At 43.1% G+C, this 20484-nt stretch overlaps 1 protein-coding gene across 2 annotated transcripts in view; it reads right to left on the minus strand.

Annotated features, from left to right (window-relative positions):
- Nucleotides 1-20484, minus strand: part of TNFRSF1B (TNF receptor superfamily member 1B) — a 56561-nt gene that overhangs the window by 17597 nt on the left and 18480 nt on the right. For both annotated transcript variants that reach the window (XM_020973616.2, XM_078145670.1), the window contains exons 2-6: nucleotides 9327-9429; nucleotides 5983-6111; nucleotides 5522-5671; nucleotides 3652-3745; nucleotides 842-1074 (exon numbers count right to left, since the gene is read on the minus strand). In XM_020973616.2, coding sequence (XP_020829275.1) covers nucleotides 842-1074; nucleotides 3652-3745; nucleotides 5522-5671; nucleotides 5983-6111; nucleotides 9327-9429 — 709 coding nt within the window. The remainder of the gene's footprint in view (nucleotides 1-841; nucleotides 1075-3651; nucleotides 3746-5521; nucleotides 5672-5982; nucleotides 6112-9326; nucleotides 9430-20484) is intronic.

The following is a 20484-nucleotide window of genomic DNA, read 5'->3' on the forward strand; positions in this document are numbered from 1 at the left end:
TTATTGACTAGATTCATACCTCTGTTAGACTTCGAGAACCAGTGATTTTGTTGGGCAGCCTCGTGGAGGGGCAGGAGGGAGGATAAGCCTCTCTGAGCTTAGTCTGAGTGGTTCTCAGACAACATAGCCTCCTGTGTGGGAAGGCTTTCCAGTCTGGCAGGCTCTGCTAGAGTTTATATTCTAATCGGATAGCTTTATGAGACTGTAAGGTCTCTATAGGCAGGGCCCTTATTCATCCTTTGCAGCACCTAGCAATGGTCCTTGAACACAGTAGGTTATGGGTCATGTTTGCTCATCGGAATGAATATATACTTACAAATGAGCTATTCCATCAGAGGCTGGGGTGAATACCAGAAACAGTGCCCTGGGCAAGCAGCACCATGCATGTCATCATTTGCAGGGTGGGAGCACAGTGGGATGGCCAAAGAACTCACTCCAGCCTGCTGTCTGGAGGTTTCTATTTTAACTGATTTTAATTATTTTAGCTAATTTCAACTAATTATTTTCACTAACTATAGGCTTAACTTTGCTGTTTTTATGATGTTGAAAGAGTCAGGATGGATGTAGGCACCCTCTAAGTTTGATGGCTTAGAGCATCAATTACTGTTCTGACCTCCATAAACACACACCTACACACATGTACAGGCAAAGACTGGCCGTGTTCTTCTTCTCTCAGATATGGTTATTGGCACCTCTGATTGAAAACTAGCAAGGAGGAAAAGGAAAGCAGAGAGGAAGCCCAACCCATTTTGTTTCCCATTCCTGGCTGCCCCGGGGTTTACACACACAATCCTAAGATGCCATGGTGCATCCGTTGGTAGAACTTATTCCGATCACTTACCAAGTGGAAGAATAGGGCCACTGGAAAAGACCTGACGGATAGTGGGCTGTGGCTGGGGTTGGGGAGAGGTGCCCAGAGTGACACTTGGCTGAGAGGTCCACATTATATCTTTGGGATTCATGAACCCAGGCTGACGCTTGGAGAGAGGGGGACCCGCCTTTGGAGGAGCAGAGACCATGTCATTACAGATAGCATCTGAGGTTGCATTACCAGGAACAGCCACAGAGTGACACCTGTAAGAGAAGGAGGCTTGGGTTCATGTGAGAGCAAAGATGAGCTGACCTTGGAATGAAGGAGTCCTCCCCTTGGCTGGGAATGTCCTTAAGATCCCAGGGCACTGGGGAGAGGCTCTGGAGACAATTGGCCCCCAGTAAAACTATGAGAGCAAAACTTTTCCATTCCTCCTTCAATTCCACTTCCCTATCCCACTCCCAAATTTCCTGGTGTCTCTCCCTATGATGTATGGCCAAACCTGAATTTCCACTTTATCCATGCATCCCTCCATCCCCACCCATCAAAACTGCTGTGTCCTGTGTCCTGGTCCTTCAAGATCCTGCTCACTAGTAAGGTCAATCTGACAAATCCATGATAAGAGATTAATGATACCCCATTTTTAATAAGGGTCCTCAAAGTCTTGACCCAAAGGAGTTAGTGGTGGGAATACCAGAGGCTAGTGGCAGAGACTTAGGGGGTTGGAAGACTCTTCAATGTCTAGTTTATGACTGGCCAGGAGACCAAGGAGACTCTAGTTGAGACCTTTTATCACCCCTAGCCTGGACTAGTATAATGGCCATTAAATTAACTGGTTCCCCACATCAAGTCTCTCCCCTCTTTGATCCTGCCCAAGCCATAGTCCTAAAACACAGGGCTGACCTTGTCACTCTCCTGCTCAAGAAACTCCTAGGGCTCCCTATTAACAATTGAATCAAATACAAACTCCTTTGTTTGGCTTTTAGGATGTCTCCTAGGCTCCAGCCTAAGTCATCTTCACCCTATTCCTTACCCATGACATTCCACCTTCCATTTCTGCGATATGCCTGGAAGGGACTCCCTTCTTATTTTTACCTCCCAGCCCTCATTTCTTTCAAAATTCAGGTCAAGTGTCACCTTCTAAATGAGGCCTTTCTTGATCCTTATAGCTACTAGAGCCTTTCTACACCCACCCACCCCAAAATGACCTTGTATATACAGAATGTCCCAAAACTCTTAGTGCAATTTTAAGCTATGATTATTAGCAATAATAATAATCATAGCTAACATTTATGTAGTGCTTACTATGTGCCAGAGCTGTATTTAATATAAATGCCTCAAGAACAAGGTCTAATTTTCAATAGGTACTTAATAACTGCCTATTGATTGATTCTGCCACTTAATACCTTTATATGACATGGGCAAGTCATTTTTTTTTTGTCTCTGAGCCTCATACTCTTTATCTGTAAAATAGGGATTATAACAATCAATAATATTAATAATCATATAATTATATTTCATTATATTATATAACTATATAATGTTATATCATATGATTATATCATAATATAAGCTATTTTATCATATAATTATATATTATATAATATTCTAATGTGATATTATGTTATACTATACTATATAATTATACAATACCATGATATTATAATCCTACAATATTATAATATAGTATAATTATTATCATCATTACATTAATAATTAATAGCTTGAGCCCTCTACCTCCAAAGACAGTTATAAGGAAAGGGCTTAGTGAATCCCCACCGTATGAGTATCAACTCACTTCCCAATCTCACGAATTTATTTCATATTGTGCATATATATCTGTGAACACAGTCTATCCTCCAGGTAGAATGTAAATTCTCTGAAGCCAGGGACAGTCTATCTTCCCCATTTGCATCCCCAGCACCTAACACAGTTTGGGGCATGTAGGAAGAGCTTAATTAATGCCTACCGATTGACTGACAGACACTAAAGTGCTATATGAATGTCAGTCATTATCACAGAAGTTAGAGGCAGGAGATCTGTGTTCAAATTCTGGCTCTAACACTGGGATCATGGGCCAGATACTTCATCTTCGTAGACTTTTGTTCACTCATCTATACAACAGGGACAACATTGTGCACCTCACACAGTTTTTGGGAGAAAAACACTTAGTTATTTTTTGTGGCTTTGTACACATAGCAGATTGAGCACTGGCCTTGGAATCAGGAAATCCCAAGTTCAAATCTCACCTCAGAAACTTGTTAGCTGGGTGCCCCTGGGAAAATTACTTACCTTCCTCAATTTCCTTTTTCTCATCTGCAAAATGAGGATAATAATATACCTCCTTCACAGGGTTATTGTGAAGGTGAAATGAGAATATTTGTAAAGTGTTTTGCAAACCTTGAAATATATTACAAGGTATCATTATTACTAATATTATTGTGTCTGCTGAATTGAATTTATAAAACCTCAAAAGTACTACATAATGACAGTTACCATTATACTTAGCCTACCCCTGCTCCATGGCTCTGGTCACTCCTATGTTCCTTCCCTCCCCTCAAGGTAAGGACTAACCTGGCAGAAACCTCAGAGGATTTAGACTTGGAAGGGATCCAAGAGCCCCTAATTTTATATCTCATTTTACAGTTGAAGAAACTGAGGCCCAGAGGGTATCTGAATTCAAGTCTTCTGCCCCCATTTCCAGTGTTCTTTCAACTATGTTGTACTCACTGCCTTGTACTTCCTGGCACCTGGCACTTCTTGTACTGACCTCTGGGAAAATGCCACTCAGCAGAAAACTTCATCCCAGCCCACCAGACCCACAGGAACCAGTTACTCACACTCGGTGGGGCTTGCAAGTGTCTGTAGATGACACAATGTCTGAAAAGGTCCCTGGGGCACAGGCAGAACACTCCACATTTGAATTCAAGTTTCCTGTAAGCCAGGGGAAAAAATCCAGAGAATTTCAGTGATTTTCAATCATTGGGTCTAGATATCAAACTGTGTCTCTCTCCAGATCACCAGCCCCAAGGAAGGATTGTGAGACAAGAGCCCCAGGGACAGAGTGGGGCATAAGGAGCCTCCCAATGGCACATAGAGGGAATTGAGAAAAGTCAGCCCAGAAGGTGCCTACGTATGAATTAGTAAGTGTTGGTACCTGGCTCCACACTTGTATCTATATGGGCACAGGGCACAGGGAGGCAGAGAAAATCAGAGCTGGGAGGGGCCTTAGAGCACCTTAGAGCTGGGAGAACCCTTAGAACATAGGATGCCAGAGCTGGGAGGGCCCTTAGAACACAGAATGCCAGAGCTGGGAGGGTCCTTAGAATATGAAATGTCAGAGCTGGGAGGGCCCCTAGAATACAGAATGTCAGAACTAGAAGGAATGTCACAGAATGTCAGAGCTTCTAACCCTCTCTGGTGTCTGAAGGATCAAGCCTGTTCCCTCCTCCACAACCACCTTCCAGCCTCTGCCTCTCTTAGGTGATCAAAACTCCATCCCCTGCCTCCACTTCTAAACGCCTGGGAGTCAGACTCAGGCCCTAAGAAAGCCAAGGTGATTTGGTCATCAGAGGCCATTTACTTTGGGTATAGTGATCTCTCCTTTTGCTGAATCATCCCTGAATACCTTTAGAATGGGTACTATAAGGCAAGGGTAAAAAAGTCAAGGATGTATTTGCTTTGCATTCATGTTGTTGTTCAGTTGTTTTAGTCACGTCCAACTCTTGGTGACCCCATTTGGGGTTTTCTTGGCAAAGATACTGGAGGGGTTTGCCATTTCCTTCTCCAGCTCATTTTACAGATGAGGAAACTGAGGCAAACAGGGTGAAGTGACTTGCCCAAGGTCACACAGCTAGTGAGTGTCTGAGGCCAGATTTGAACTCACAAAGATGAATCTTCCTGACTGGTACTCTATCCACTGTGCTAGTAGCTGGCCCTGTTCATTTTGTACTGACTCATTATACTTCTCAGTACCTTGGTGTGAGACTCCAGTCCTGGGAGTTCAGAGTGGAAGCTTCTTGAGGGCAAGGACTGCTTCCTTTTATATTTCGTATTCTCGGTAATTAGCACAGTACCATGTTTATACATAGTAGGTACTTAATAAATAGATGAATGGATGAGTGAATGAGTGATATGAGGTGCAGGAATGAATGAGCGGGAAAAGATGTCCAATGATTTATTGAAAACAGCACCATATTTAGGGAAGGTCAGATGGAAGGAAGGGAGAAAGAGAGGGACAGAGGAAGGAAGGAGAGAGGGAGGAAGAGAAGGAGGAAGAGAGGAAAGAAGAAATGAAGGCAGGAAGGCAAGAAGGAAGGAAGGAAGGAAGGAAGGAAGGAAGGAAGGAAGGAAGGAAGGAAGGAAGGAAGGAAGGAAGGAAGGAAGGAAGGAAAGAAGGAAAGAAGGAAGGAAGGAAGGAAGGAAGGAAGGAAGGAAGGAAGGTGTGAGAGACAGCTCCAGGCCTGGCGCTCTATCCGCTACATTAGAAGATGGAATGATAATCCTAGACCTCATCTTGACTACTTGCGTCACCTTGGGCAGGTCACTTACCTTCTCTGGGCCTCAGTTTCCTTCTGTATACGATGTAGGGGTTGGCCTAATGGTCTCTAGGGTCCTGCCAATGGGATTCACACTCTACCCTCCCCCATGTGAACCCTGGGCTGTAACATGGAGGGAAGTTCCTGAGCCCCAGCTCTCCATCCCTCCTACCTGGCTTAGACACTCCAAAGCCCTGGAGACACTTTGTAAACTTGAAGCACCGCAGGCAGCTGCCCTGACTCCTTGTTATGCAGAAGAATCCAGGCTTGCAGGCACAGATTCGGTTTTCCCGTCTAGTGCAATTCTGAATCTCCACCAAATCTAGTGTTGAAAGCAGAGAAAAGGGATGGCCTCCAGCCTGGAGGATGTGGTTTTCCCTGTCATCATCCCTTAGTCCAACTCCAGCCAGCCCCAGGCCTCTTGCTTGTTTGTAAAGTCAGCCGTGGGTCACTTGTAGAGATATGAGGAGGACGGGAAAAAGGGGCAAATTCTCAAGTGCTCCAGAAGAAGCTGTTTACCTAAAGGCAGAGCAGAGGATGCTTCGGGAGGAGCGCAGCAAGCTTTTCAATAGACCGAGAGCCAACTGCAGGGGAGGGGCGCTGGGGAACGGTCCAGGGCCTGCCGTGCCTTACCTGGATTACAGCGGCTGCGACAGCTGTGACATTCCTCCACCCAGTTCCAAACCTCAGTATGTGTGTCCCGGTCACAGTCGGTGCAGACAGTGTTTGAGTCCCTAGTACAAGAGTGCAGCACCCGTTGTCCTGGGGAGAGAGCAGCCGGTGCATTGTGCGTTGAAAACACAGTTCAAAATTTTAAAGAACAAAAACCATGGCCAAAACATCTCAGCTTGGCCATCAATATGTCCTGTCATATCTGTAGAGCAGCGGTAAAGAGTCCTGGGTTCGAGTCCCAATTTGCTGTGTGGCCTTAAGCAATTTCTCTAACCTCTTCTGTTCTCAGTTTACTCTAACGGAAAATGGGGATGCTGATGCCTTATTTAGGGCAGCTACTTTGGTGGTGCAGTGGATAGGGCACTGAGCTCTATCAGGAAGACCTGAGTTCAAATGTGACCTCAACTAGCTGTGTGACCCTGGGCAGGTCACTTAACTAACTGGCTTGCCTTAGTTTTCTCGTCTATAAAATGGGCTGGAGAAGGAATTGATAAACCATCAATTGATAAACCATTCCAGTATATTTGCCAAGAAAACTCCAAATGGGATCACGAAGAATGGTCTCAACAATAAAATTGTAAGTGGGAGCCGTTGAATTCTATGCCCCTGATTCAGTGCGAGGTGGCTGTCTGCTGACCAGATTCCAAAGTCAGAGAGGGGCCAGTTTTGGAGATAAGAACTGAAGGTGATAGCTATTCTGAGAGATGCTCTTCAGACCTGATTTAGGGCCAATTTTCAGCCTTGACTTCTAAAAAGTGGAATTAGGAAGTGACAACAAGGAATGGGAAAGGGGAAGTTTCAGTCTTTCTGAATCCTAGACCTCAGTCATCACCGAGCCTCCATTTTCTCAGCCATAAAGTAGGACTCAATTCAATTCAACCTTTTGAAAAGATTTTCCTTCCTGACTTCTCCCTCTTGGAATCCCTGATTCCCTTCAAGGTTCAACTCCAATGCTATCTCTTTCTTTTTTTTGGGGGGGGGAAGGAGAATGGGAGGCAATGGGGTTAAGTGACTTGCCCAGGGTCCCACATTAGTAAGTGTAAAGTGTCTGAGGCTGAATTTGAACTCAGGTCCTCCTGACTCCAGAGCATGTGCTCTATCCACTGCACTACTTGGCTGCCCCTCCAATGCTACCTCGACAGAAGGCTTGATCCCCTCCCTCCACTGCTAGCATTTCTCCACCCCTATCCCCCCACCGTTACTTTGCACTGACTCGGTATAGAACATCTATTTACTTATCTGTGTACGTGTTATTTTCCTCCCCCCACAGCAGAGGACAGTCCAGCATCTCCAATCTAGTCTCCCCAGGATCTAGCCCAGTACTTGCCACATAGTAGGCTCTTAATAAATGCTTGTTGGATTGAATTGAACATTAATTATAGAAACAAAACATCCCCACTGCTGGATTTAGCCAGCGGCTTTGTCATTCATTTGAAAATTGATGTGGTATAGTGAAATGGAGGTGTCGAAATACATGACCTTTAAAGGTCCTTCAAGCTGTAAATCTAAGATCTTAAGATACCATGTTGTCTATACAGAGACATCCTTCCTCCCCTAGTCAGAGAGAGTCTAGCCATGGAGAGGGTCGTGGCCAGGGAGAGAGGTTTCCAGGCCTCTGAGGGCTCTCCGCCTGCTAGGGACGGCTGGAGGCAGGAGAGGAATCCTGGCCAAAGATGGGTGGGCCTTCATTAAGAAATCCCTTGACTGTCTTGTTCTTCTTCTGTTCACAGGTCTCTTCCACCCTTTCTAACAGCTCAGTCTTGGCCTTTGCAACTGAGGGTGTGGCAAGGTGCATGTGTGAAAACTGGGGTGGTGACTTTAGGCTGTGGGTGACCAAAGTGTGGTGACTTTAGGGTGTGTCTCAGAGCAAGCGATTGACTTTAGGTGAGTGGGTTGACTTTAGAATAAGAGTGAGGGTGAGAGTTTGGGTTAAGTGTGAGGATGGTGACTTTAGGGTATGAGTGAGGTGACTTCATAATGATTGTAAGGGCAAGGGCGGTCACTTTAGGGTGTGAGTAACTTGAGGGTCTTGATTTTAGAGTGTGAGTGAGCTGACTTTAGGATAAAAGAGAGGTGAATGGATCACTAGGGAAGTGAAGTGAATGGGTGACTGTTGAATGAGGTGAGGAGGTGAATATGGTGCACGAGGGAGGTGAGGTGAGTGAAGAGATGATGGCTCAGCGAATCAATGAAAGGCCTAACTCCTCACTCTACCCTTCCAAAGGGAGGAGCTGTGCTCCTTCAGTGACTGTCCTCCAGCCTGTGGACTGCTGTTGTATGCCTTCTCTTACAAAAGCCAAGACTCCAAAGCTGAGGGTAAAGGTATGAGTGGAGAGAGGGATGATGTCAGTGGCTCAGCCTTGGCCCAGTTGCGGTCTTGGAAGGTTCCTACCTCATAAGATGATAGATTTAGAGCTGGAAAAGACCTTAGAGGTCATTGAGTCCACATTTTAATGGTGAGGAAACTGAGGCACAAGGGAGCTCACATAGGCAGAAAGTAGCAGAGAGCTAGGCTTCTTACCCAGCTCCTCTGACTCTGAACTCTGACCCCTTTCCACTTCCTTTGGTAATGCTGGTTATATCAGGACCCTATACAGACCAGCATAGGGCAGCTAGATGGTGCAGTGGATAGAGCACCAGGCCTGGAGTCAGGAAGACCTGAGTTCAAATCCAGCCTCAGACACTTACTCTTATGACCCTGGGCAAGTCACTTAACCTCTGTTTGCCTCAGTTTCCTCACCCGTAAAATGAGCCAGAGGAGGAAATAGCAAACCTCTCCAGTATCCTTTGCCAAGGAAAATCCCAAATGGGGTCATGAAGATTTTTGAAATGACTGAACAAGCCAAAATGGGCCAGCACAGTAGAAAGTGGGTGGGTTGGAAATCAGGAGATTTGAGCTGGAATACCAGCTTTGCCACTTAGTGGCTGTGTGACAAATTACTTCACCTCTGAGCTTCAGTTCTGTCACCTATAAATGACTAAGCTGGATTTGATGACCTCTAAGGGCCCTTCTGGTATGTGATCCTAGAAAACGGTTAGGCCTCAATGTCCCCATCTGTAAGTGCATCTCGTACCGTCTAGGTGCAACAAGCCGGGACTTTTCCAGCTGTGTTCTGCCATAGTAACATGCCCCCTTGGAGTCAAAATTCTGGGGCTACATTCAATCGTAGCCAAATAGGCCCTTCATGGAGGCAGCCTGTGATTTGTTCTTTGAGGAAACAACCCCAGTTTGGGGGGTGGGGCAGCCAGGAAAGTGAGATCCCTCGCTTGCACGGAAGAGTGAAGTGGAAGGGTGAGGCAGTTACCTGGGGGACACTTGTCACAGCACATCTGGATCTTATCATTATAATACTCTATCTCTGTGTTCCTGCACTTGCCCTTTGGTTGTGGAATATAAGGCAGAGACACCTGAAGGAAGAGAAGAAGAAAACGTTAGCATCTGTTACACTCCGGCCAGAATCCCAGGCCTCTAAACTCCTTTTCTCTCTTTTCCCTGAGTATGGTATGGTTTGCATTGTCAAAGTGGCATAGTAGAGGCAGAGGCTGCTTCAGCCCTGCCCTTGATGTATCTTTGCTCTGTGACCTGGTCATATCCTTTGACTATTTATCGATTGGGAAATGATTTGTATTCTTATAAATTTGATTTAATTCTTTATATATTTTAGAAATGAGACCCTTATCAGAGACATTGGTTGTAAAAATTCTTTCTCAATTTTCTACTTTCCTTCTAATCTTGGTTGCCTTGGTTTTGTTTGTACAAAAACTTTTCGATTTAATGTAATCAAAATTATTCATTTTGCATTTTGTAATGTTCTCTACCTCCTGTTTGGTCATGAATTCTTCTGTTCTCCACAAATCAGGTAGGTAAAAACTATTCTTTGCTCTTCCAGTTTGCTTATAGTATCAGCCTTTATGTATAAATCATGAACCCATTTTGACTTTATTTTGGTATATGGTGTGAGATTTGGGTCTATGCCTAGTTTCTGCCATACTCTTTTCCAGTTTTCCCAGCAGTTTTTGTCAAATAGTGAGTTCTTATCTGGCTCTGTGACCTGGAACAAGCCTCTCTATTCCAGACCTGATTAAGGCTCTAAGTTGCATTTGACGCATGATAAATCTGAGGCTCAGAGAAATGGGGGGACTCAGTCAAGTAGTAATCAAGCAATCCTTCCTTCGAGGATCCAAAGCTCCTAAGAACAGAGTTGGCATTGGGACGATAGGGGGCCCCAGTAATTTTCCAAAATAGAGGGAAGGAGGAGCTTTGTCCCAACCCCGCAGGTGACTGTGTCGCAAGCAGGCCCCATTCTGGCAGAGGAAGCCAGCTTGCCAACATGAGGAAGTCATTAAGGTAAAGGAAATCAGAAAGCAGCCAGGGGTTTCTGCTGACTAATTTACACTTCTTAAGATTGCCTGGTCCAAGGGAGCTATGCAGTGACCCAAACATTCTGGAAAACTATTTGGAACCATACCTAAAAATTCATTAAACTCCACCCACCTTGGACCCAGTAACACCTTCCCCAAAGACAGCAAAGGACTCATACGTATAAAAATATTAATAGCAGCTCTTTTTGTGGTGGCAAAGAACTGGAAATTGAGGGGATGCCCATCAATTGGGGAATGGCTGAACAAGTTGTGGTGTATGATTGTAATGGAACACTATTGTGCTATAAGAAATGATGAGCAGGCAGACTTCAGAAAAACCTGGGAAGTCTCATGTGAATTGGTGCAAAGTGAAGTGAGCAGAATCAGGAGAACACTGTACACAGCAATAGCAATACTGTAATGATGATCAACTGTGAAATACTTAACTATTCTGATTAAGACAATTATCTAAATAAATTCCAAAGGACACATAATAAAAAAAAAATGCTATCTGCCTCCAAAGAGAGAACTAATGCACTCTGAGTACAAATTGAAGCATGCTTTTTTCATTTTTTGGGGGGAGGGGCTGTGTTTTCTTTTGCCACATGGCTAATATGGAAATATGCTTTGCATGATTTCATATGTATAATCAATACATTGCTTGCCTTCTCAAGGGGTGGGGGAAAGGTGGGAGGGAGAGAGAAAATTTAGAACTCAAAATTTTAAAAAATAAGTGTTAAAAAATTTTAATGCAATTATGCAACATTTAATGAAACAAAAATATATTTTAAAGAAGAAAGGAAAAGGAAAAAAAAGAAATGAAGAAAGAAAGCTGGTTTCAGAAAAATCCGGGAAGATTTGTATGAACTGATGCAGAATGAAATGAGCAGAACCAGGAGAACAATTTACATAATAAAAGCAGCATTGTAAAGACAGACATCTTTGAAAGACTTCATGTCAATGCAATGACTAGTCACACCACCAAGACCAACATCAGAGAAGTCATGATGAAGTCCATTATCCACCTCCTGATGGACAGGTGATGGACTCATGGTACAGAATGAGAAATACATTCTCGGACACGGCCAACTTATGAATTTGTTTTGCTTGACTGCATATTTGTTGCGAAGGAGTTTGTTTGTTTTTAATTTGGGGAGAAATTGAGGGGAGAAAGGAACTAGTGATAGTGATGGCAAAAAAAAGTATAGAAAAGAGGTGACTTAGCAGTAATTATCAAAACTGTCTAATACTGACTAAGAAATAGAAAGGTAAATCAATGGAATAGAGTAGACATACAATTTACAGCAGCAAATAAACACAATAACCTTACATTTGACAAGTGTAAGGACTTAAGATTTGGGGATAAGAATTCATTATCTGGTAAAAATTGTTAGGAAAACTGGAATGGAGTATGGCAGAAACTGGGCATAAACTAATATCTTATACCATTCACCAAGAGAAGGTCAAAATGGATATATAACTTAGACAAAAAGAGAGATTTTACAAGAACATTAGAAGAACACAGAATATATTACTCATCAGACTTATGGATCGATGAAAAATTTATGAATAAACAAGAGATAGAGAGCAAAATTAGGTGTAGAATGGATTGTTTTGATCATATTGAATTTTAAAGTTTTTGTACAAATATAACGGATGTAGCCAAGATCAGAAGGAAAGAAGAAAATTCGGTGAAAATTTATAGACAGTTTGTCAGATAAAGGTCTTATATCTAAAACATTTAAAGAACAAATCTATAAGAATACAAGTCATTCCCCAATTGATAAATGGTCAAAGGATATGCATATCAACAGGCAGTTTTCTGAAGAAGAAATCAAAACAACTATAGTCATATGAAAAAATGCTCTAAATCATTATTGATTAGAGAAATGCAAATTAAAACAACTTGAGATACCATTTTATACCTAGCAGATTGGCTAAAATGATAGAAGGGGAAAATGACAAATGTTGGAGGGATTAGGAAAAATCGGGACACTAATTCATTGTTGGTGGAATTGGGAACTGATCCAACCACTTTGGAGAGCAATCTAGAATTATGCTCAAAGAGTTATTAAACTACCCTTTGATCCAGCAATATCACTATTTGGTCTATTTCTGAAGACAATTAGGGAAAAAGGAAAGGAACCTATATGTTCTAAAAAAAATTATAGCAGTTCTCTTTGTGGTGACAAAAAACTTGAAATTGCAGGGATGCCCATCAATTGGGGAATGGCTGAACAAGTTGTGGTATATGAATGTGGTGGAATACTACTGTGCTGTAAGAAATGATGAGCTCGAGGATTTTAGAAAAATGTGGAAAGACTTGCATGAAATAATGAAGAGCAAAATGAGAAGAACCAAGAGAATGTTGTAGACAGTAACAGCAATATTCTTTTAAGAACAACTTTGAATGAATAAGTTATTTTGACTATTATAAATAGTCAAGTTAACTATAAAGGACATATGAAAAAAGATGATATCTGCATCCAGAGAAAGAACTGATAAATAGAACTATGTATAGAATAATTTTACAAACATATACTTATTTGTGTCTAATGATAGCCATTGGGTGGGAGAGGGAAGGAAGAAAAAAAGAAATTCACGTGATAAATTTGTTGTATATTTGAAAGGAATAGCAAGTTGTACATAGTATTTATACTATCATATTTTTATTGTACTGTTATAGAAATGCTTGCTTTATTCCATAGATTAAAAGTTAAATTAAAAACAAAAAGAAAAGAGGGTGACAAGCATTTTTTAAAAATGCACAGTAGAGAACAGAAGCAAATTCAAAGAGAGGAATAGACAAGCAGGACAGCTTTGAAACTAGCATGTTGAATTTATTATATTCTTTTTAAAAACCAAACTATACATAACAGATATGTCCAACTTTATATACAACCCTCTGTGTTCTTTTTATATGGAAATGTTCATGTTTGTTAGCCTTTATCAAGTTCGGAATAGCAAAAAATAAAAATTATTAAAATGCAAAAAAAAAAAAGATTACCTGGCTATTTAAGGACATCCTCTGAGGTCCTTGTACCACATGAATCTCGAAGAAAGAAAAACCAACAAAACCCTCTAGGCATGAGGAATACCAAGATATCAGTTTCTCACCCTAGAACACCAGGTTCCTAAAAATAATTTAAATTCCTCCAACAATAAAGCCCAGGCATTGAAGAAATACATCATCATTAGTGGTCTCTGAGGACCCAGCTCAGAACCGAGTACCCCAAAAGATGGAACCTAATACTATCAACTCCCAAATACGCAGGCCTCTGTGAAAACATAAAACAATCATTTATTAAAGGCCTATTATGTCCCAGGCACCGTGCTAAATGCTTTACAAGCATTATCTCATTTGATCCTCACGTGCTATAAGGTATACCTGGGAGGTAGGTGCCATTATTATTCCCATTTTACAGTTGAGAAAACTGAAGCAAGCAGAAGTGAAGTGACTTGCCCAAGGTCACATAGCTAGTAAGTGTCTGAGGCTGGATTTGAACTCAGGTCTTCTTGACTTTCAGGTCCAGTCATCTATCCACAGTACCAGCCAGTTACCCAATTATGCTTGGGACTCTGTGAAGACAAGAGTTGTCTCCCACATGGGAATAGAGTCTCCATAAGGAAGGGAAATGTGGCTCCCCATTAGAGTAGCAGGAACTGTCTCCCACACTTGACTGAAGGCGCCCTGGGTGTAGGAACTCTGTCCCCATAGTAGACTGGGAGCTTCCTGTGGTCAGAGATGCAGCTCTGCCAATCAGACTGGGGCTCTCTGGGTACCAGAGCTCTGCTTCTCCTTCAGACTGGGTGCTTTCTGAGACCAGGGAGAGTCTCCCCATACAGCCCTGAGAAGTTCCTGAGAACAGCAACCATCTCCCCCATCAGACAGTGGGCTCCTTGAGGACAGTGACTGGGTCTCTCCCATCCGATTTGGGGTACCTTGGGTGCAGAGACTCTGCTCCCCTAGACTGGAAGCTCCCTCAGAGCAGGAACAGTGTCTCCCCGACTGCCTTTCAACATAACTCTGCATCCCTCCCTGGGATGAGCACAGGGCTCTCGGTCGACCCAATGGGCCGTGATTCGTACCCAGCAACTTCGTTCAGAACTAAACAACCATCATCCATGAAGCCTGCTTTACTCAGTCTTCTAGATCATCTCCTCCAAGAGCGGAGCTGGCTCTTCCAATGCCCAAGAAGCACTGGGTTGGAAGGAGAAAGATTTGGTCTTTACTTGCTTTCCCTCAACATTAGCCAATTAGAGTTGCCAGCTGGGCTTGTATTGGCTGGGATGTGTTCACAGAAGCCGTCTGTTACCGATTTGTTGCATTACTGCACTTCCCATTTATTTATTTTTTCTTAAGCTTTGATTTCGGTAACTGTAGTTGCAACAGCCAGTTCTGCCCAGACACAGCCCATTCCCCAGCCCTTCACTCACCCATTCCAAAGTGGCAGCTTTACAAAGGTGGGGGTGAGGACTTCCTGTCCGTGTTCAAAGATCCTGATGGGAAAGGGCCCTGGTGATTACTGGCTGGAGAAAATCATCTCTCTCTGACTTTGACCCCACTAGGGAGGCCAGGTTGAGCAAATCTGCACCCTCACTAATCTGAACCCTCACTCCCTCGGATCACAGCGAGATTGGGGGGCAGGGAGCCTGAGAAAGAAAACAAGGCCAGCTAACTGCCCCAGATGGTCCTGTCATCTCACTCTCCGGGCTCAGATAGCTTTCTGACATTTTCTCATCCCTCCCAGGCCCGTTGCCAACTAAGATCCCAGCTTTCTCTTTCTTTGAGCAATAAACTTTGCTGGCCTTATTTACGAAATCAGGCTAAAGGGGAAAGTCTTTGCAAAGGAGTCAGAACTAAACAATGGGCAATAGAAAGCCCCGACACTGGGGATGTTGAAACACAGAAGAGTTCTCTCAAAAAGGATAGAGATCAGGGCAGCTAGGTGGCGCAGTGAATAGAGCACAGGCCCTGGATTCAGGAGGACCTGAGTTCAAATCCGGCCTCAGACACATAACACTTACTAGCTGTGTGACCGTAGGCAAGTCACTTAACCCCACTGCCTAGCCAAAAAAAAAAAAAGGTACAGAGGGAGACTGAGGAAGCTTAGATTATCAGACCTGGAAAGGACTTTAGAACAGAGACTGTCAGAGCTGGAAGGGCTCTTAGAGCACAGAATGTCAGCTCAAGTAGTGACCTTAGAACACAATGTCAGAACCTATCATCCTAAATTTATCTTCAAGGCAAAAGTTCAGAAGCACCCACGCCATCATCCTGACCCCTCAACTCCCACCCAGACCCCCTCCTCAACAATATCCAAGTTCTCTCCATCATCTCACCTCGTTCCATCTATGCCCTAAAGACCCTGATCTCTCTATTTTCCTAGGAAAATCTAATAACTTTACCCTTCTTGATGGCTTAGTGGGAAATCCTTTCCAGAAAACATGTTTTAAAGTATTCAAACAGGAAGATAATTCCTTAGCCCCAAGGAGTAAAGAGTATGGAGATTACAGGGCCCCTTTGGCAGGCCATGGGTGCTTTGGATGAGGAGTCCCTTAACACTGGATTTACACCACGGAGGCAGCCACGGCCCTGGCCTGGATCACCTCTCAGCCTCCATTTCCCCATCTGTACCTCAGGCTTACTTCTTGGGAGGAAGGAAGCATATGGTGTTTCATGAACTCAACATTTCCTTCTCATAAACAAAGCCTTCTGACTCTCAGCCTCTGGTGAAGGATGTCCTCAGGATTTCTTCAGAAATGAACCAACAGGAAGAGAGATTTCTGTCTGAAGGAGTTGATACAAGTAGAGGACAAGACCTCACCCTCTTTTCATTCATGAGGTCCTAGATTTAGTGCTGGAAGGGGCTTTAGAGGTCACTTAGTTCATCCCCTGAGTTTAACAGGTGAGGAAACTAAGGTCCAGTGAGTTTCAATGGCTTGATTCAAGATCACACAGCTGGCTGTGTTTAGATGCAGATTTGAACCCAAGCCAGTGCCCTATCCACTATGCTGTCCTCTCAGGGGAATGGAATTAGAAGACCTGGTTTTAAATCCCAGCTCCGCTACTTCTCTTGTATGTAACCTGACCGAAATGCCACAAGTCACTTCTAAGAGCTCTATAGGTTCTGACATTCTGTTTTCTAAGGTCCCACCCAGCTCTGACATTCTAGATTCTCAGATTCTAAAAATATGCCCTATTTCTTCAGGGGCAATGGAAACTGACAAGTAAAACATGCTGGCGTTCAGTCTCTACAGACAGAGAAACCACCGATGATATTATTCACCCGATCTGCCTGTCTAGACCTTATTGCCATGAATGCTAAGTACCCATTGGAAGCTTCACAGAATGGGGCTTGGAGGGGGGGAGGGGAACAGAAGGGGTCCCTGGGGGTGAAGATAGAATGCTGAAGCCTGAAGCATTGGGTCAAAGAGTCACCCAAACCTCAGAGACTTCCAGAGGAGCAGGACATGGGCAGGGGCAAAGAGAAAAGGGTGAAAACTGGAGCTCTTTAAATCACACCCACCCCATAAGTGCAAGACATCTCAAAAGTATTTACCATCATCAACTTAGGGCAAGCTGCTCAAGTCTTATGTGGCCTCTCCTCATCTGTACAACCAGGGGCTTGGGCCAAATCTTTAAGAGCTTCTTGGCTTATTGATATGACTTCCTCAGATTAGCTTGTGTTAGACTTGGTTGTGTCCTTGCTGGGACCACCAAGTAGAATGTCACTTCCTTGAGGGTATATACTGTTTGGTTCTTGCCTTTGTATGTCCAACACTTAGCTCTCTTTCTGGAAGCTGGGGCTTACTATGTGTTTGCTGAATTGAATGTGCTAAGGTCACTCCCAACTCTGATGTTCTATATTCTAAAGTCCCTTCTAGTTTTGACACTCTATTCTCTATTCTAAGGGTGCTCCCAGCTCTGACATTCTGTGTTCTAAGGCCCCTCCCAACTCTGACTTTCTGTGTCCTGAGGGCCCTCCCAGCTCTGACATGCTGTGTCCTAAGGCCCCTCCTAGCTCTGTCCTTCTGCGTTCTAAGACTGAACTAATTCCTTCTGTAAAATCCTGTAAAATTTTGATTCAGTCAAAAGGCCACACTTAAGGATCTAGAAGGCCACATGCGGCCTTAAGTTACAGGTTCCCCACCCCAGTAGGCTGTGAGGTGGATCTCAAAGCAACGGGCTATGGACGAAGAGTTGAGGGGCAGGGAGAAAAAGGAATTGGGTCCTGTGGTGGCCGTGAAATTGAAGATCCCATCCATTCTATCACTTGTACTAGAAGATGACCCTCATCTTTCTAGGACCATGGTCCCTATGATGACAGCAATAATAATTAATTGCTATTTATCTGGAACTTTAAGAGACAGTGTGACCTAGTGGATAGAGAACTGGCCTGGAAGTCAAGAAGAACAGGGACTGAGTCCCAACTCTGACCAATCCTGAGCAAGTCACTTAACTCCTTAATGATCCCGCAGCAACTCTTGAAAACTATTTAAGCTACCGAACTCTATAGGTAGGTGGAACCTTCCTTAAGAGCTCCCCTATAATACTAAGATCAAGGCCTTGGTTTTTAATTTCTTATGTCATATCTGTTTAGGTAGATAGTGCTTCAAAAACTGCAAAATGCTCTACATGCATTACTCCATTTAAGCCTCAGAATGACTTCGTGGGGCAAGTAGTAGAAATGTTATCTTCATTTCACAGATGAAGAAACTGAGGCACAGAGAGGTTAAATATTTTGTCCAGGGTCACAGAACCGGTATTTGAACCCGGATCTCCTTAATTCCAAGTCAAAAACTCACCAGCTCACAGATTTCAAGCTAGAAGCGTTCTGAGAGGTCATGAAGTCCAACCTCTTCTTGTCCCATCTGCACTGCAGTAGTACTCTTGAGGACAACAAAGAGGAAGACAGATAACTCCCTTCCAACCCATCCCTGGGAGTTTCAACTACCTTCAGCTAGAGGGTAATGCAGCCTCAGCTCAAAATCCCTTTGTCTGAATGATCTGACCTCCCCGTGGTAAATCATCACAGGCCGTATGGATTTAACCTGGGAGGGACCATAGAAGTAATACAGGGGAGACCATTTTTCCCCTACTTCCCATTCTACAAGCTAGTCTACCCCCTTTGACAGCTGCCTCCTCCTGTCTTATGGTGCAGAGGAAAGAAGACAATTTATAGTCAGAGAAATTGGATTCTGCAGAATAAGGGGTCTGGACTAGATATGCTCTAGGATCCCTTCTGCTTCTAATTATATATTCCTATAATCTCACATTCCAACACCAATATTGTTCTCGTTGTTATTAACAACCCAAGAGTATAGGAAATTGCCCAACTCTGAGCCATCCAGTCTACCTGACTCCTTCCTTCCTGGACAAAGATGGCTGTTGGCAAAGCAGGCTGCAGAACCTTCACTTCTCCTATTTATAAATAGGAAGGAAATTGGTTTTAAAGGCAGAGCTGGCCTTCTGAAAAAGCTGAGTTGGCATGCTTTGGGTCTTCTGCCCAAAAATATCACCCTTCCTGCCTCTTACTCAATTACAGATTTGAGGATGGTTCTATCTTCAAGAGTTCTCTTTTAAAGGGCAAGTGTTTCTGTGAGTAGCTCATAGGGTCATCAGCTATAGAGGGAATAAGCAATTTATATGGCACCTACTATATGCCAGGCATTCTGCTAAGAGCTTTTTTTTTTTAAAAAATATACAAATATTTATCTGATTTGATATCCCACACCAACCCTGGGAAGTAGGTGCTATCATAATCTCCATTTTACAGATGAGGAAGTTGAGACAAATAGAAGGTAAGTGACTTGCTCAGGGTCACACAGCTAGTAAGTGTCTGAGTTCAGATTTTAACTCAGGTCTTCTTGACTCCAGGTGCAGCCCCAGCCCTCTGTCCATTTCACCACTTGGCTGCCTCTAGATAACACAGAGGTGGGAAAGGGAGATCAAATGAGCAAACTTAGACCCAGAGAGTTAAAGTACTTCATTAGTAAAACCTGCCTGAAGGTTGGGAGCTGAACAAGGTCATCTCTCCAGGTCCCTTTGAATTCTAATATCTAGGTATTATTTCATGATTTCTTAAAGGAATATACTTTAATCTATAGTCATACAGAAAAAATGCTCTAAAACACTATGGGTTAGAGAAATGCAAATTAAAACAACTGTGAACTACCACCACACACCTATCAGATTGGCTAATATCATAGAAAAGGAAAATGACAGATGTCGGAGAGGATGTGGGAAAATCAAAGCACCAATGTACTGTTGATGAAGTTGTGAACTGATTCAGCTATTCTGGAGAGCAATTTGGAACTATGCCCAAAGGGTTATAAAACCATACATACCTTTCACCAAGGGTATACCACTATCAGGTCTGTATCCCAAAGAAATTAAAAAAAAAAAAGAAAAGGACCTATATGTACAAAAATATTTATAGCAACTCTTTTAGTATTGGCAAAGAATTGGAAAGTGAGGCATTGTCTATCAATTGGGGAATGGCTGAACAAGTTGTTAAAAATGATTGGGATGGAATATATTACTGTGCTATGAGAAATGATGAGCAGGATGGTTTCAGAAAAACCTGGAAAGACTTATATTGAACTGATGAAAAGTGAGATGAACAGAGCTAGGAGAACATGGTACACATTGACAGCAATGTCGTATGATGATCTACTGTGAATAACTTAGCTATTCTCAGCAATACAATGATCCAAGAAAATCATGAAGGACTTATGATGAAAGGTGCTGTCCATCTCCAGAGAAAAAACTGGTGGAACCTGAATGCAGATCGAAGATACTTTTTCTTTACTTTATTTTTATTGGGGTTTTTTTGTCTGTCTTTTCTTTTCCGAATGACTTACATAGAAATGTGTTTTGCATGAGTATACATGTATAACCTATGTCAAATTGTTTGCCTTCTCAATGAGGGTGTAGGGGAGGGAGGAAGAGAATTTGATTTTTGGAGATTTTTATTTTTTTTTTATTTTTGTGTGAGGCAATCGGGGTTAAGTGACTTGCCCAGGGTCATGCAGCTAGTAAGTGTCAAGTGTCTGAGGCTGGATTTGAACTCAGGTCCTCCTGACTCCAAGGCTGGA

This window comes from Phascolarctos cinereus, unplaced genomic scaffold (genome assembly GCF_003287225.1).
Source record: "Phascolarctos cinereus isolate Bilbo 61053 unplaced genomic scaffold, phaCin_HiC Scaffold_726;HRSCAF=1367, whole genome shotgun sequence".
Taxonomy (NCBI): domain Eukaryota; kingdom Metazoa; phylum Chordata; class Mammalia; order Diprotodontia; family Phascolarctidae; genus Phascolarctos; species Phascolarctos cinereus.